At 42.4% G+C, this 18,995-nt stretch overlaps 3 protein-coding genes across 3 annotated transcripts in view; all 3 read left to right on the forward strand.

The window, feature by feature from the left end:
- The window catches only part of efcab7 (EF-hand calcium binding domain 7), a 37,726-nt gene extending 18,943 nt beyond the window's left edge, over positions 1 to 18,783 (forward strand). Inside the window, exon 14 of the mRNA XM_063201802.1 lies at positions 18,613 to 18,783. The gene's annotated coding sequence lies outside the window, so the exon portion shown is untranslated. The remainder of the gene's footprint in view (positions 1 to 18,612) is intronic.
- Positions 1 to 18,995, forward strand: part of alg6 (ALG6 alpha-1,3-glucosyltransferase) — a 406,699-nt gene that overhangs the window by 54,273 nt on the left and 333,431 nt on the right. The gene's annotated exons all lie outside the window — the stretch shown is intronic.
- pgm1 (phosphoglucomutase 1) lies at positions 31 to 13,377 on the forward strand. Its single transcript, XM_063201799.1, has 11 exons — positions 31 to 354; positions 1,927 to 2,089; positions 2,594 to 2,737; positions 3,305 to 3,430; positions 4,184 to 4,374; positions 6,115 to 6,269; positions 7,999 to 8,114; positions 9,020 to 9,155; positions 9,963 to 10,146; positions 12,404 to 12,538; positions 12,875 to 13,377. Exons 1-11 carry the CDS (start codon positions 109 to 111, stop codon positions 12,962 to 12,964), a joined length of 1,686 nt encoding a protein of 561 aa, XP_063057869.1. The 5' UTR covers positions 31 to 108; the 3' UTR covers positions 12,965 to 13,377.

Here is an 18,995-nt window from a genome sequence, read left to right on the forward strand (position 1 = left end):
TAGGAGTGTCAGCAAGGGGTGGGACCTGACTCGTGTGTACGTGGGGAAGTTTGCGCTGTCAAGATCCCACCGTGGACACGGATCACACAGGTCAACTTCTGGGGGAAAATGGTGAAAATTTCGGTGGTCAAAACCAAGGCTTACGCCGACCAAAAGCCAGGAACGAGCGGATTAAGGAAGAGAGTCACTGTCTTCCAGAAGAATGAACACTATGCTGAAAATTTCATTCAGAGCATTATTTCCGTCGTCGAACCTGGAGTGAGGCAAGCCAGCACTCTGGTTGTCGGTGGGGATGGAAGGTTCTTCATGAAAGATGCCATTCAACTCATCGTGCAAATTGCAGCAGCTAACGGGGTAAATAAAATCGTCCAATAGCTCGCGACCTCTCGTGAGGCCTCGCTTTTAGCAAGAGTAAAGTTACCATCTTTCTTAGCTATGCATGCTAGGGAAACATGCTTCGCCCCCGAGCAAGTTGTCATCACCATGCTGTAGTATTGGTTAATTGAATAAATATGTGCTGTTTCTCTAGAACTATATCAAATTGACTTGCATTGCAGCCACGGTGTTTGAATCGTGTTGCTGTCAAAAACAGATCGCTGCGTAGGCTATATGGAATGTTAGGGCAAGTAGTGTAAGTCATTGTAAAATGAACACAATTTGACGTGATGTTATAGCTTCACTTCAACGTATTGAACCATTTCTCTCAAGCTTTAAAATGCATCGTTCTAAATGTAGCTCAGTTACAGAAGTTGACCTCTTTGATATTTACACGAGACACGCTGCAGGAGATGTCATTTGCTGGGTGGTACCTTTGACATTTCGTGTCGCATAGCAGGACATGCTGTATCTGTCTTCCCATCGTAGCCCAGGCGGACACATTCTACAGTTTTGTCAGGCTACAAAGTAACCGTGCAAAGTGTGACAGTATGCAATGGGAAATACTGTGGCAACAATGTTGCATAATCAAGAGCTGCAATAGTGACCGTATGCAAACAGACCAGAGGATAGAAGGCAAACGTGCTTACCCTCACGTTCACGAACACGCCCCCCATGTCTGCTGCAGCGGACAGACTCGAGAGCATCCATGCTACAAAAGACACAATGTACCATTAGGAAACATCGTTGATAATTACTAAAAGTTGATGTGTTTTTGAACGTGAATAAGCAGATTTTGTGTTACAAAACATACTCGACAAATACCGTTGATTTCCAAATAACTGAGGCTCTTTGTGTGTGTGTGTTGCATCTTCACCTTGGTATTATGTGGTACTGCCCAAAGACAAGCAGGTAAGGACCATAGACATCAAAGGACATCCTCGGGTAGACTGAGTAGCCAGTACAGTGACCCCATGCATAGAGTAGTTACCCTATTCCCCTGTGATTGATGGCAGTGGTGTAGTCTACGTAGAACGCGGGTATACGGAGTATACCCACTTCTAAATTTCAGGGATTTCAGTATACCCACTTAAAATTGATTGATCCATTATTTTGAATGGCACAAATATATACAGTATACCCACTTCAAAAAATGCTTCAATATACAGTATACCCACTATAAAAAAGTAGACTACACCACTGATTGATGGGTACATTCATTCAAGTAATTGATCTTTATTTGATATTGGCAATGCACAGCAGCTAAAGTCCTTTGAAAGTGGAACAAAACATATTCAAATACCCCCACCCCCTTGTGGTGGCAACTACCTGAATGGTCAATAATTTGTTTCAATTTTAAAATGATCTTATATAAATCATAAAGAATGAAACCTCAATCTGCATTCAAAATCTTGTAATCAGTAGCCTATGTAACATCGTATACCCATCTCCCTTGTTGTGATAGATCTATTGACACATTTAGAAGATCAGTGCTCTTGATTGAATGTGTGTACTTCATCGGTCTGTTCCTGTGCTGTACCAAACCTGCAGATTGGCCACCTTGTTATCGGCCAGAATGGCATCATGTCCACCCCAGCTGTGTCCTGTGTGATCCGGAAGCTCAAGGCTGTTGGAGGCATCATCCTGACAGCTAGTCACAATCCCGGTGGCCCCAATGGAGACTTTGGCATCAAGTACAACATCGCCAGTGGAGGTACAGTACAGTACAGTACAGTACAGTACAGTACAGTGCGCTATAAAGTCTAAATCCCACCTCCACACCTGCATATTCATGATGATACTATGAAAGACAACAACAACAACAACAACAATAAAAAATACATACTCTACCTTTTATACATAGTTTTTCATGACTCTCAAAATCTGTCAACTGTGTTATAACCATTTTAAATCATATTCATTGATAGTATTGAATACCGTCTTTTATATTGCATTGCATATATTGAATTAAATCTTTTCACTCCTCAATTCGATCTTAATGCAAGATATTGAGATTTTGTCTTGGTCAAGTCAACAAATCTTTGCAAATCAAATAAAAGTAGACAAAGCAGGTTTTTATGGAAGGTTGGAATGCAGTATTTAATGGAGGAAAGGAATGCATTGTTTGAAGGAGGGGAGTCTACCAACAGTAGGCCCTAGAGCACTAGGACAGTACGTTCAGGCCCATCACAGGCAGCCATTTTGTCTTTTCCTTCAGGGCCTGCTCCAGAGGGCATCACAAACAAGATCTACGATATCAGCAAGAGCATCACCGAATACCACATCTGCCCAGACCTCAAAGTGGACCTGGCCAAAATCGGGAAGCAGACCTTTGAGGTGGACACCTTTAAGCCACTTACAGGTACAGTCACCTTCACTTTTGAAATTGGTGTTCATCTCATCAAAAGTAACGCACATGGTTCATGAGGGTGAAGACAGGCCAAATATGATTAAACAATAGAAGCAGCAGGAAAAGGGTAACACAGACTGCTTATTAATCAGTGTAAGTTATTTATCATTAATTGAATTGAGTATATGATTAGTGCATCATGCTTGTCCTGCTTCTCCATACATGTGGCAAATGTTATTTCTGCATCTCTTGTGCACACAATAAATCATTATAACCAGTATATAAACCAGTATAACAGTGCAGAAATATGTTATAGCACACATAGATGATGGGACTTCTTCACAGTCAATTCCAATATTAAAATGCAAAAAGTCAAAAATGGTGGATATAGCGTTTTGGAAAAGAGCTCTTCATATGTTTGTGCATCTCTTGTAAACACAGTAAAACCATTATAACCAGTATATAAACCATATAAATAAACCAGTATGCCAGTGCAGAAATATGTTATAGCACATCTTCTGCTCACATGGTTGCTGCAGTGCATTAATGTCAGTCCTGATGTCTGATGTTTAATCGCAGTGGAGATTGTGGATTCTGTGGAGTCCTACGCTGAGATGCTGAGGGAGATCTTTGACTTCAAAGCCCTGAAGGAGCTGCTGTCTGGCTCCAACCATATCAATGTCCGCCTGGATGCCATGCATGGAGGTAAGCCCTGGCCACTGCACACTTGTGTTTGTAATGGGAACCTAAAGAAATAAAAAGGATATTCTACAGCACTGCTTTACCGTTCCTGCTTACTACTGTCCCCGCTCATTGGATACTAGACTTATTGCCAGAATATTTAAATTTGCAGATCTCCATTTACTGTAATTATTTCATTTCTATGGTTTTGGTTCGCCATTGTTTTCCATCACGGTGCTTCAGCCATCTGTTTTTGATATTGTGTTTACCTTTGAAATGTAGTCCTTGCAGTACTTCATGAGAGATGAGGTTGTAGTGGAAATCTATTTAACCCCCGTCAGTAATTTTCCTGCAGACAAACTTGGTTTGGTGAAGAGGAACCTAGGTGCTAGTGTCTAATTGTGAAGCTGTAACATGCTCTCTAGTATTGCCCAACAGTGTCTCCCCACACCACATCAACAATTCACCGGTTGTTCTTCCTGTGGAATATTACAGCATAATAGAAGAGCAGACAGTAATACTACAGTAATGCAGATGAGGAAATAAGTTCAGACATGTAGACCCAAGCCAGCAAAACCCAAGTAACCAGAGTAACCCAAGGCTACATTGCACACAACACAGATTACAGTATACTTTATCATAAAATTGTTCTTTTTTTAAAGAAATCAAATTAAGTAATAAAACCTTTAACAAATGGAATAATTCCTACATATTTTGTAGCAGCCAGATATTCTCAACTAACATGTTTGAATTGTCCTCTCTTTCGTCCCTTGTCAGTGGTGGGACCTTATGTGAAGAAGATTGTCTGTGAAGAGCTTGGCTCTCCTGCCAACGGGGCCGTCAACTGTGTCCCCTCAGAAGACTTTGGCGGTCACCATCCTGACCCTAACCTGACGTACGCTGCCGACCTGGTCAAGGCCATGAAGGGAGGCGAATATGACTTTGGAGCTGCTTTTGATGGTGATGGTGTAAGTCTCTACAGTATTTCACAAAGAAAGCAGAAGGCAACACCAACGGAAAAAAACAACACAAATCTCGCAAATTGAGCATTTGTTAAGATGCTTCGTCTACTACACCAGTGTTTCTCAACCTTTTTTTAGGCGAGGCACCCTTTCAATTCATGAAAAATTTCAAGGCACCCCAAACCAACAAGCCGTAACATGGCATCGCATCCGATACCACACAAGCTTAGAAAAGTAACACATTTGCAGGCGTCACACAACCTACGTTCGAAGTAGCAGCTGACTGGGGCGACCTATGTTTACTTTATTGTGCGTGAATGGCAGATTAAAGATTCCACTGACTAGCATTAACTTATCAATTTAGACAATTATGTATTATATTACATAATTTATTTATCAGCCACGTTTCTGCGGCACCCCTGAGGGGGGCCCGCGGCACCCCTGTTGAGAAACACTGTACTACACTGTTGTCTCCGAGCTGAATAACAGTAAACACGCACTGGAAGTCTGATAAGCGGAGCAATGAGAGATAAGAGACCAATAGACTTCTGGCCCAGTTAATGCAATGTAAACACTGTGACGTGACTTCACATGCCATGTCCTGCAGTGACACCCACGGTATACATGGGTTCGCAGTGTTTGTAAACACGATACTGTGAGGAGGGGCAAGACACTGGCAGCCAACCACATGAGCAAATATTTTGACCGACAGTGGTTTCCAACAATCAGAGGTAGAGTTGTGCACATCTAGTTTGGCGCAGTCAGGAGAAAACAAAAATGTAAAATCCATGTATACAAATCTTGGATTGCAGCTTGCACAATGACGCTAACATAGCTAACTGCTAAGGGACTGCTTTTGCTGGCAGGAGAGAAAATGAAACACTTGGTGATAAGCTTAGCGTGCACTATTCCCTACTACACTCTCAAACGAAGAGAGCATGTTTAAAAGCGTATTTGTATAGGGTTATTTTTGTTGAATGAGAGGGTGGAGTTTCATTTTATGAAACAAATGGTTTGTTCATTCACGTATTTGTTTCTGTAACTGGCTAGTAAAGTCTATTTACGTGAAAGCTTAACTTAACTGAAGCAAACGTTTGGAACTATAGGGGTTGGTCAATGAAACTGACACACCTGTCATTGTAGTGTGGGAGGTTTCATGGCTAAATTGGAGCGGCCTGGTGGCCAATCTTTAAGAGTTCAAAAGAGGACAAATTGTTGGTGCATGTCTTGCTGGCGCATCTACTGTAACCAAGACAGCAAGTTTTTGTTATGTATCAAGAGCCACGGTATCCAGGGCAATGTCAGCATACCACCAAGAAGGACAAACCACATCCAACGGAATTTATCTGTGGACCCAAGAGGAAGCTGTCTGAAAGGGACGTCCGGGTGCTAACCTGCACTGTGTCAAAAAAAAAACATAAAACCGCAGCGGCCCAAATCACGGGCAGAATTAAATGTGGGCCTCAACTCTCATGTTTCCATCAGAACTGTTAATCGAGAGCTCCACGGGGTCAATATACATGACTGGGCTGCTATGAATTATTGTAGTCTAAAACCAGGTGTTTCAGTTTCATTGTCAAACCCCTGTAATTCTATGCCTGAAGTCAACAACGCATTTCAATTGGGACCGTATTGTAGCAAAATTAATGTACCATTAATATACCACACCTGATTTCAGGCATCATGCAGGAGATCTTACAGTATTTAGTTAGTTTGTTAACTTAGTTGATGGCATTGTCCCCTCAGGACCGTAACATGGTGCTGGGCAAACATGGCTTCTTCGTGAACCCCTCTGACTCTGTGGCCGCCATCGCAGCCAACATCACCTGCATCCCCTACTTCCAGAAGACCGGCGTGAAGGGACTCGCCCGCAGCATGCCCACCAGCGGAGCTCTGGACAAGTAAGGCAATGTCTTCTTTTTTATTTCGTTTTTTACCTTAATATTTTGTTCTACTCGGGTCAAAGTCTAACCTGGGTCCCCGGTGTAATGGTGCAGCGCCATAGGCCCCTGAGCCACAGCGTCCCTTTGCACAAGGAACAAGTAGTGCTTTGAAGAGAGACCATGGACGGGCTTGGCAGTAGTATGGTCACTAGTTCATGATGTGGTATACCATAGGGGACATCTATGGTAGACTGTATCTATTTAATTACTAGTACTCTAGTGTCTAAAGGTGTTGTACAATGGTTGAGCAGGATTTTTTATAGAGCACTCTAAAATACAACAGAGATTGCTGACCAAAGTGCTGGGCATTAGATTTTGGGCGTTGTTCTGTGAGGTGACCCATACACAATAATGCACTGCCTCTGAATGTTCTTTAAGCCTCCCTCAAAGACTTTTAAACATAGGGTGTCCGATATATTGGGCAACCTTTTGCCATTAAATACACTCAGGTTCTCCCATTTTCTTCCAAACACTTTCAAAGGGGATTTCAATGAAGTAATGATGTGCATTATGTCTATTATTATTGTGCAATGTTATCTTGAATGAGGGTAGACTACTGCTAATAACAAGGCATTGTTTGATTCTCTGCCACCTTTAAGGGTGACCACAGGTGCTGTAACATATTTCCAAAATCAGTAAGATTATAGCTGATAGCTTCCAAAGAAAATCACTTCCAGTGCCCAAATTGATACGCCATGCTATTTATACCCTAAATACTGCACACCCCCAGTCAAAAAGAAGTACTTCATACGTAGGGTGAAAAAGGCATCAGCCAAGTTGCAATTTGCCCTTTGTTTGGATTGAAATATTTTTGGTTTTAAACAAATTAAGTATTCTGTTTTAAATCATTATGCAAAATATGTCTATTCTCATGGGGAGAAGGATTGTGTGCAGTGTTATTTGTATAGTAAATACATATTCAATTTCACAATGTAATCCAAATAACAAGTATTGATGTAGGCCCATAGAACTAAGAGAAAGTTTCAATCTCCTCAATCTCTTATCTCTTTCTGAGGTCAGACAAAAAAACTCTCAGATGAATTCAAAAACATATATATTCAGCAAGACCAGACCGAGACCAGACCACACTAAGAGCTGCATTGCCTGTGCCAGTTAACCCTTTCCTCTGGCCTTCTCTTACCGCTGGTGAATTTGTTGGCACAATGGTTCAGGGCATTACAGTGTTCCCTAATGTTATGTCAGCTATCTGAAAATGAGAAACAGTCGAGGAAGGGGAACCTTGAACCAATACTCTTGTTATGAGAATACTTCTATTTGCACAAGCATTATGTTGATTCTGCACTGGGCTGCTCACACATGTGTACATAACTCTGTTGGAATCCATTGCTAGAGCTCTTGTGTTGGAAGGCTGCCTGTGTTTTTTTTCTTTTATTACTTTTTTGTGTTTTTAGAGACCTTTAAAGTTGCAGATAGCTATGATATCTCCTTCAATGTTTTTCTGTGGTTGGCCTTTGTTTTTACGGGTGATGATTAAACTCTGTGTGTGTGTGTGTGCGTGTGTGTGTGTGTGTGTGTGTGTGTGTGTGTGTGTGTGTGTGTGTGTGTGTGTGTGTGTGTGTGTGTGTGTGTGTGTGTGTGTGTGTGTGTGTGTGTGTGTGTGTGTGTGTGTGTGTGTGTGTGTGCGTGTATCTGTGTGTGTGTGTGTGTGTGTGTGTACATATTTCAGTGTGGCCAAGGCTCTGAAGATGCAGCTGTATGAGACTCCTACTGGCTGGAAGTTCTTTGGTAACCTGATGGATGCTGGCAAGCTGTCACTGTGTGGCGAGGAGAGCTTTGGCACTGGTAAGAGGACCCAACATGGACCATCTCTCTCCTCATTTTGCTGTTCCCTCCTGTCACATTCAAACATACAGACACCATACTGAAAGGTAAAGGGAAAGATTCCACCTTTTATTTAGAAAGTAAGATCCCTACCACATCTTTAATCTAACAGGACTATTAACAGTCAGCAAAGTAAAGTTTGAGTGCATAGGCACAAGAAATACATTGTACCAGGGGCGTCATCTGACCTAACACTATACAGGGACACAGTAGGGCACTGAAAAGCACTGTTGTTGTTTGTTTTTTTTTTCATTATTTATCTTTTGGTGAAACTCATACCGAAGCACAGCAGATAAATAGCCAGACACATGCCCCTGTAAAATAGGCCTGGCATCACCCCTGATATGCTAAACTTGAGCTAAATTCCAACATAGCATGGTTGTTTTTATTTTTTTTAATCTTTTGGTGAAACTCATACTGGAGCACAGCAGATAAATACCCAGGCACGTGCCCCTGTAAAATAGCGATGCCCCTGCATTGTACCAGTTAAGCACACTGAAATTTGGATCTCCGTAAAAGAACATTTCTACAAAGAGTTTCACGCATGCATCACGTAGCATTTCAAATTGGAGTTGAGTACACAGTATGTTTTATCCTCTGTGTGTGAATAGTTGTATGAGTGACCTGTAAAGAGATGACAAAAAGAGAGCAAGACGGTGAATACGGTGTTTTGACGTGTGCAGCAAAAGGGTAATTCCATGTGCTTCTGTTTTGTCATCTGGTGCATCGACAGCAGACAGGAAATCTAAACTAGAGTGAAGACACTGGAGCAGCACAAATGCAATTTCTTTTTTCTTTGTATCAAGTGCACAACATAGAGCGTGTCCTTAGTGTTTTGTTGTGTCTTGTTGTGTTGCTGTCCACAGGCTCTGACCACATCAGGGAGAAGGACGGCCTGTGGGCCGTGCTGGCCTGGCTCTCCATCCTGGCGCACCGCAAACAGAGCGTAGAGGACATCATGAAAGACCACTGGCAGAAATTCGGCCGCAATTTCTTCACCAGGTGACTTGGCAGTGAACTACCACTCTTTGTATTTTAGATTTGAGATAATGTTGGACATGTTAAAGAAAGACATGGAGGACGGTTTTGCAAAAATACAAGCCATATTTTGCACTATTTGCGATCTATTTATTCTTGCATACTTTATTGCCAAAAACCTTACTATATCAATTTGGATATGTATATTTTAAATTATATATTTCATTTTGTTACAAGATTATGGACTATAGCTGATTTAATATACTAGTATAAGACATTAAGATTTTAAAATACTGCCCTCTGATGGCTAAAGTAGCACATTACCTTTGGCTCCAAATAACAAAGCACAAATGTCTGACTTCTAACAACCTATCAATTTGTTTAGCTTGTCCTTCTCTGCATCTCAGTCATCACATTCACATTATGTATTGCTGAAATGTTACTGTGCCGATCCTTAATGTGATACCACCCCTTAATATGCATGATCTCAACATTTTGGCAAAGCCCCATATTCAGCAGTGCCAGAGCAGCACTGGGCAGTATTACTGTCAGAGCAGCCATGGGCAGCAGTACTCACAATCAAATGTGCTGTATTTCTTACTTTACATTCCACACACACACACACACACACACACACACACACACACACACACACACACACACACACACACACACACACACACACACACACACACACACACACACACACACAACTAATGCCAACTAGCAAAGTTCGTCAGTAGAACATTTAGTAAACCTCCTGCCTCCTGAAGCCTCCTACAGATGCAGTAGCACTGAGCTATCAATCTGACAAGGATTCTCCTTTTCCAGGTACGACTACGAGGAGGTGGAGTCAGACGGTGCCAACAAGATGATGCAGGATCTGGAGGCGGCCATGACGGACAAGTCCTTCATCGGGAAGAAGTTCACCTCTGGAGACAAGACGTACGAGGTGGCCATCGCTGATAACTTCATGTACACAGACCCAGTGGATGCAAGTGTTTCCAAAAACCAGGTGAGTAATGCATATTATTATTAATAAATATATCCACCTTATTACCATTCCCACTAACGCCCCATTTCCACGTTTGTCGTGCTACCACAGAATTTCCAGGCTGCCAGTTCCTGTTAGCCTACCCATAGCCCTTTTGAATGATTTAGCACCAGCAACTGCTACTAAAATAGTACTGGTGCTACTCCAGCCTTGTAAACACGGATAATAAGGTGGATAAGCACCTTGTTGTGAATTGATGAGTGAACCAACAACTACTTGCTGTGCCTATTCTATTGTTTTCATCTGCTTCCTAACAGCCAAATAATACTTTTCAAATCCAATGCATGCAATGTGATAGTTCTATAACCAATTAACGCATTGAACAGGGTGACTTCACAGTTTTTGTCTGGTCAGTCTTCCGCTCGAAAACTCCCTAGACTTCCCTGGCAATGGTGAATTACATTTGCTGCCACTAGGGGTGCCTACACTGCCTAGATTTCTAGGCCCCCATCACTGTTGTGGTAACTTCCTATTTGTGCCTTTATTAAAGATGGGACAGTTGACAACATGACAGGAATAGAATGGGAGAAAGAGATGGGGTGGTTCTGGGACATGACCCAGGCCGGACTCGAACCTGGGTCCCCATGGGCATATACAAGCCCATGTGCCCATGTGTGGGGAGCTTAGTGTGCTGCGTCACTGCGTTCGCCTCCATGTTTTTTGGTCACAATTCTTTTTCATGACTAAATTCTCTCTGCTGCAGCCAAAAACATGCAAAGCACATTGGTGTTCACTTTTTTTAAAAGCCCCCGTGGGTATCGGACATTCCTCATGTCTAGTTCCTGCCAATCTGGAAGGGGATGAAGACAGACAGAAATTTCCTCTGTCCCTCAGGCAGGTTGTCATCTATTTCTCTCTCTCTCTCTCTCTCTCTCTCTCTCTCTCTCTCTCTCTCTCTCTCTCTCTCTCTGCTTCCTTTGAGACGAAAATGTAAACTTTCGGACGTTTTCTCTCTGTTCAATATTTATGATGCGCCTTGGTGACCCCATTTCTCGTCCTTTTTCAAACGGCCAGCTGGTCGCCTCTGCTCTTGGATCTTTTGCTGACCGTGTCCATCTGGACACTGCACTGGCTGCACTGTACTAGTGGCTGAAGTGCCTTAGCATGTTGGTCTCCAGGGCCGGTGACAGCTTTTGCTGGGCCCAGGACAAAGTCATCTGAATACACCCACCACTCACACTCAGTCACACGCACGCGCGCGCGCGCACACACACACACACACACACACACACACACACACACACACACACACACACACACACACACACACACACACACACACACACACACACACACACACACACACTGCAAGTGTTCTGTGTGCGTATGGTTCAAGCGTATGGTTCAAGTGCCATCCCCTTAGAAAACGCCATTCAGAAATCTCCACTAATGGATACAATGTAGGACCTAAATCTCCCCTCCCCTCCCATTGCTGGGCCTGGGACAACTGACCACTTTGCCCTCCGCGATGAACTTCCCTGCAGGGGTGCGTTGCGGAAACTGAAGCCCTCTGCTGAACAGGGCCTGCACTGTTCTCAGATCAGCAATATGACAAGAGTTGGACTGCCGATTAACACCCCGAGGACAAGCAGTCCTGATGGGAACCACACCACAATACTCTACAGCTGTGGCCATACGCAACCATGTAGTCCACCAAGGGGAAATAAAAATATACATAATTTATCAAAATAATGTCATTTGCATCCACTTTCCACGCTCCCCTTTGTTTTTGGGAGGAAGAGATAATGTGGTTCAGTTGGTGTTTTTATTATTAAGTATTCAAAAAAGTCCCCCCCCTCCACCACCCTCGCTTTCCTCATTTTTTTGTGTTCTGTGTTTCTCTCTCAAGGAAAGTTGGTTGTTACTGTACAACTTCAAACTGGAGTGTGTTATGTAAATATTTTAAATATACGGTCCACTTCTATGAAGTGGCCACGTTGATTACTCTTTGCTACAACATCCTAGCCTGAGCATGCCCATACAAACTGTGACGTGGCACAAAGTTATACTTGTCGTTTAGTCTGGCCAGACACACTATCTAGAACATTGGGGGGGGGGGGGGGGGGGGGGGTGCTTCGATATATGAGCTCGACATACCCATTGTATGTCCCTTGGAGAAATGGGTTGACAACTTGACTAGGCCAGATCAAATGCTCACAGAACTTTGGAGTCATGATAGCCAGGCTAACAACACCCTTTCTTGTGTCCTTGTCATCAGGGCCTGAGGATCATCTTCTCTGACGGCTCCCGCCTCATCTTCCGTCTCAGTGGAACAGGCAGCGCTGGGGCAACCATTAGGCTCTACATTGACAGCTATGAGAAGGACCCAGCAAAGATCAACCAGGAAGCAGCGGTAAGGGATTGTATATTTTTTTGTACTTATTCGTTGTTTAAAAAGGAATTTCCAATTCCTGCACCATTAGCTGATACTGAAGTTGACCATGGTTTATGTACCACCTGGTTGTCTCATATACAGTATAACCCAGACTACAGACTGACCAAATGTTGCCTGCCAGTTTAACACGTTCAACATCCTCTTTGGATTATGTGGTTGCCTCGTGTTTATCTGCGGACTAAAAATAGTCTCCTTCTCTAGATTTAATTTCCTTAATTTACCCCAGATGATCAATAAAGTAACTTCATATTTCCAAGAATGGACACTATACCTGATTTTGACTCTTTCTTGCAGGTGATGCTGGCTCCTCTGGTGGACATTGCACTGAAGGTATCCCAGCTCCAGGAGAGGACTGGCCGTACCGCCCCCACTGTGATCACATAAATGCCTTATCCCCTACTCCTCTACCATCACCACCTCTCCAATTTCCCCACGTCCATATCACCTCACTGATACTGTACCATGCACTGCCAACACTGGATAGTGAAACTAACACAAAACATTACACATAATGAAAAAAAATAAAGAAAAAAATCAAAAAGAAATAATGTGTTTCGTTATCATCTAGATTCTAGAACTAATTAAAGGCTTTCCAGGAAGCATTTTCTGGATTTCTCACTGAACGAAGATAAATGGTTCTCCGCCCAAATGTCATCAAAGGTATTTCTGTGGGTTTTTGGACGGTTCTTAGTGGTCAGCCTTGCATCCATTTGTTTTGCTGTCAAGGGCCTGAGTATAGAGTTGCTGTTATCTTTGATGAAGTACTGGTGTCAGCAGCCCACGCTCTAACACAGTACAGTATGTAACTGAGCAGAAGCACATAGAGTTCCACATACTAATTACATTGAAGGGATAAAGACAGATCTAGATGCACACGCTTACTCCATTTTATATAAAAGCTATGGATCTTATGTACAGTTTTTTCATATTATCATACTGTAGAGATGGAAGACACACAGGCAAAAAAGCATGAAGACAAGGAAATTCAAAGCAAAACAAACAACAACAAAACAAGGACAAGACGTAAGAATTTGACAAACTTTTCCCATCTCGAAATGCTACAAATACATGTCTCATTTCTTCTATCAATACATGTCTTTCCAAAACAAACACTTCATTTATGATTTCAAAGTCGACACTTGGTTACTCTCCAATATGCTTACAATGCATCACTTTTGCAGAACAAGTCTTATTAGATCATTGTAATTATATAACCTTAAATGTTATTATGAAAGTGCTTTATTCAGACACACCTACCATTTTGTACATAAATGTTGCACAACATGTATCAGATGCAGTAGTATGTAGGCTGTGAGCTCAAAGGAACAGGTAAAGAAAAAATGAGCAGCTACGGAGAAGATTGCAGTGAACATACTGTAATATATTGATGATGCTTATGGAGCCATTCTAGTGAACCACTCAGCCATTCTAGTGAGTTACTCTGAAACAGAAATCCGCACTCACAAACTGCGTCTCATTATTTATTTATATTACCACCATGTCCAAAAAGCAAACGCGTTTCGGCTAACAAGCCTTCATCAGTGCGTGGTACCACGCAAACGCGTTTCGGCTATCAAGCCTTCATCAGTGCGTGGTACCACGCACTGATGAAGGCTTGTTAGCCGAAACGCGTTTGCTTTTTGGACATGGTGGTAATATAAATAAATAATGAGACGCAGTTTGTGAGTGCGGATTTCTTCTTCCTTAAGTTGACGCTTTTTATCTCGCACCCAAAAGCTTTTCAGTTTTCCAAGAAGTTGAGCGCGTCCTCTGCCAATACTTACTCTGAAACAGCCCATTGAGGAAAGCAGTGCAGAATGTGCTCAGCTTCAATCTGGATTAGCGATCAATACATTAAAAGTGATGGCTGTGTGTAGCCTACCAGTAGCTTTTACCCATCTCGAAACTATGTATATTATTAAACAAAATAGTATGTATATTATTCGTTTCGCATAAATAAACATCACCATACAGCAGCAACACCACCATCACTATTACTAACACAGTCTTACTGCAATTTAGGCTGATACTGTATGTATGCTTGCTCCTACTCTCCATCACAACACATAGTAGGCCTATTGAACATCTTGTGTTCCCATATCTGTAGTAAGCACTGAAGAGGTGTAGTTGAATATGCACAGACAATGACATCCTCTGTCTCTTGCCAGGTGTGACCACACTTGTTTGTACTGGGCTACGCAAGCATTGGACTGGTACTGAAAGTACAGAGAATTAAATGTTGTCCATATAGGCCTATTGTACAGTATGTTGTAGGCATAGACTGTGGTGTAAGCCCATGACGATATTTTGATATTTCCTATTTAGCTTTGAAGAACATTTCTTCAGATGTCGTTGAGGCTATGTGACACAAGATGGTATATATATGAACCTTGTGACCATTCACATTTTTATTTCTGGTTCATGTACTGCACCATTGTACTGTGTAAGTGAGATGTACATTTTCTTTGCTTTTATTTTGCTTTGGGTTTATATTGGGTTACTGTTCAGAAACATATTGTGTTGATTACTGCAATTCCATCTCCTCCACAGTGTAAAATTAATTTAACTTGAGCACAACGTATACATGACAGTGTTTTATAAACACATTAGTGTAGAGTCGCTTGGTGCTTTGAAGGCAATTCAAATCGTACACAAGGCTATCATTGTGTTACAAAGTCCTGTTTTGAAAATGGATTGTAAGAGATTTGGATGCCAATGTTTTGTTTTGGCACAGATATGTGATGTTTATCACTATGCGTGTTGTCTTTTATTTGGCCTGCCTAGTGTATAGAGTTTTGAAACAGTGAGCCAACGTCTGCAAAACATACTATAAGCAATATGGGAAAACTGTAATACGTGTAATTTGAGGCAGGATACTGGCTGCAGTTTCAGTTCCGCAGACATAATTCAGGTACAAAGATCCAAATGATAGATTTTCATGTACAAGAACACAAAGAGAACATGAAGGCGGACCACTTTATCAACCTGCACTGCAGCCAGGCTGCATGTTTCAACTATAGCAGACATGCACAGGCTATATGAGGAGGAGAGGAGAAGAGAAGAGAAAAGAGGAGCGGAAGGGGTAAGGAGGGATGTGTTTTCTTTCATCATTAATTTCGAGCGTGTGGAAAAGGCATCAGCTCAATCTCAAAGCACTGAACTGGACTGATATCAATCACAGCAGGAATGCGGGAGCTGGCCCGGCATGTTTTGGGGTTGGGGGAGGTTGGAGGATCAGGGTACGGATGTGGTTATGCTGGCAGGAGTGGAGCAGACCTGCAATGGGCGGGCCAGGGGTCGGAAGACCTGCATCCTCAAGCCAGGGCATATTCCCACCATCTTTCTCTCTGATCTGGGCCACAAATACTTAACAAGAATACTGTACACAGCCTTCAAGGAGTTAACCCGCAGGCCTTGGTTGGACCACAAATCCTCCAGGCTCCCTTGGCTCTGGGACCTCTGTGGTGTAGCTGTGTTGCAAGCAAGCAGCAGGGGCTTGAAATGAGAACGAAGTGAGGCAGGCGGCTCTGGGTGTGGTGCTATTAGTGAGATCAAGCCTTGCAAAGAGCTGAAATAAAAATCGAGACTCATTGGATGCTCTATTGCCTGCCTATAAGCCAAGCCAATAATGTGATCCAGAAGAATTGAGTGTTGCAACTTCAAAAGATAAAATGAGAAGCCTTAAAAAGGCCAGCCAGGATTAGATATACTGTATTAGACATGGAATGTTTTGGAAATTCATTTTAGATACCAAGTTCTTAATCCTAAATGGGGAAAAATAAAAATGCATTCAGTTGAGAGGCATCCAACAGAGAGGGTTTTATGAGGTGGTCTTGAAGCTGACGTTCTGAACTTGACCGTGCTGTTAGTTTTAAACATCTATTCCTATAGTAAAGGGAAGTGAATATTTCAATCCTGTAAAACTATGATGAAAAAAAAATCCATATATTAAAAAAGCAGAAACAAAGAATTTCCTCTCTTTGTCCTCTGAACATTTTTACAGTCAGGCTGACATCATTGCCCACATTTATGAGATCCATTTCACCTGAATTGCCTGCAATTTGCTTTAATAGTGGAGGTATTGGAAATCAGGTAACCCTGGACTAGCTTGTCTGCTCTATCTTAAAAAAAACTCAGGATCACAAATAACTTTGACCAGAATTTCTCATCAAACTGAGGCACTGATAGCCGCATCGTAACAAATCCCCCATTTTTCCCTCTGTGACTGCGGATGCTGTCAGTCAACCCCACTCATCGAAAGAGACAGGCTTTGGCAACTCGGATGGGTCACATGTTAAATGGGTTGCTTATTGTGTCAGGCAGAGGATGAATAATAGGGAGGGACACATTCATTCTCTTTGGCTTCAGCTCCGGCAAACGCATGGCCAGAGCCCTCTCTCCTCTGATGGTGTGACACATAATGTCTTCCCCTGTTCAGCCGGTAATGGCTTGCAGGTTTTATTTTGATTGGCCGTCATTACGTCAGGTACTCGTAATAACACTCACATGCATTTAGTCTTGGGACTATTATAAGACTGCTCCCCTCCTCCCTCCCTCCGTCCAATGTTTGGCAGCTTGGCTGTATTTTTACAGCAGCCCTGCGATTCGGGACCCCCTGAGAAAATGCCATGTCCATCAGCTGACAAATTAATCACCTTCAAAAGTCTCATAACGAGACCTGAGGATAATAAATAGCTTTTTGAACATGCAATAAAAATCAGGCAGCACCATTTCATAAAATGGGACATAAAATGCTTTCGCATTTCAAAGCAATAACGCAAAATTAGCCAGACAAAATAAAAGTCTGGGAAATTACTTGGCCTTTGTTTTCATCTCTGTCAGTCTGTGGAAATACTTTGGTAAGAGTTTAGACTGCGTACAACTGATACAAGCCTTGATATCTGATGCCATTTAAAGCTGCCTTCATACGTCATTACAAGGTCCTGCTTAGTGTAAGGAACACTTGCACAATGTCATGCTGCACTATTCTATTAGCTAAACGGTTGTTATTTTGTTGTCAAATGCAATATTTAATGTGAAAGTTGCAGCCTGTTAACCCTTTTGTCATCCGTAGCTTGTTAGGATTTTTATAGACAGACAACTGTTGAATGAATCACAACTACTTTGTGGAGTGGTGTTCTCCTTCTTAGTGTGCAAATACTGTAACAGCATCCGGGTTGTGCAAGGTTGATGTACTGCCTTTAATTCTCTAATCTTTTCCGTAGTTTTAGAGATTTCATTCATCACGTTGATGACTTGGACACTGCCAGGGGCCTCAGTGATTTCACAATAGTAATGAAGAAAACATGTTGAAGAAGATGTGGACGGCTATTTGCTTCTCTTCTTCTTCATCCTCTTCTTCTTCTTCATTCTTCTTCTTCTTCTTCTTCCTTTTCTATTTCTTCTTCTTCTTCTTCTTCATTCTTCTTCTTCTTCTTCTTCTTCTTCTTCTTCTTCTTCTTCTTCTTCTTCTTCTTTCTTCTTTCTTCTTCTTCTTCTAATTCTTCTTCTTCTGAGCTCCTTGCGGGGGTTGCATATGCCGCCTCAAAGCAACAGCAGGCAAATGTCTGCTCTGTCTCTCTCTTGTAATGCACTACCCACATATGTGGCTTACAGCTGCAAGATAAGCAAATAGACCGGCATTGCTCGATGGCATGCAAGACAGAAACCTCCTTGATATTCCCCAAACCCTTACATCTTGTGCGGAACTGGTAATTTAGAACACAAAAGAGAGAGCAGATTCAGTCTAGACATCTCCACCGACCAAATAAAAAGACAGTTCCATTCAAAGTGGAGACTTTGGAAAAGTGGAAAGAACAATATCTGCTGAACCTCTTGTCCCACATCCTTTTCGATGTCTGTCCTTTCTTGTGTCTGTCTCTTCTTCCGTCTCTGTCTCCACATCTTGACTCTTATCTCTATCTTTCTACGTCTCCCTTTGTCTGCCTTGCCTTTTTTTTAAAGTCCTATTCAGCACAACCGTGTCATGCTAGGTCAGTGTGAAATAACACATTTCCTCTGTTTGTATTCAGACAGGGCCTCGGGGACAGCACAAATAAATAGCCATTAGGCCCGACGAGAATGGAGAACGCATGTGGCACACGAGGCAGGAATGAACAACCAACCAGCTAACTGCTCTCCCAATCTCTCCCTTTTCCCAACCTCAGAAGGCCACCCCAAAGAAAATAAATTTGCCGCCACCAGTCTGGAGTCTATATGCTGCACTGGGCATGCCATACAAGCTTTTTGTCCAGGATCTAGATCTATGCACAGTCGGTGCCATGTTGGTAACATACACAGTGGCAATATTCTCTATTCATATCGTTCACTTACATATTCCTGAAAGCTGAAACTGTGGGACCCTCACCAAACGCAGTCTTCCTGCTCCAGAGCAGAGTGACCAGCAGAGGTCAAC

This window comes from Engraulis encrasicolus, chromosome 6 (genome assembly GCF_034702125.1).
Source record: "Engraulis encrasicolus isolate BLACKSEA-1 chromosome 6, IST_EnEncr_1.0, whole genome shotgun sequence".
Lineage (NCBI taxonomy): Eukaryota > Metazoa > Chordata > Actinopteri > Clupeiformes > Engraulidae > Engraulis > Engraulis encrasicolus.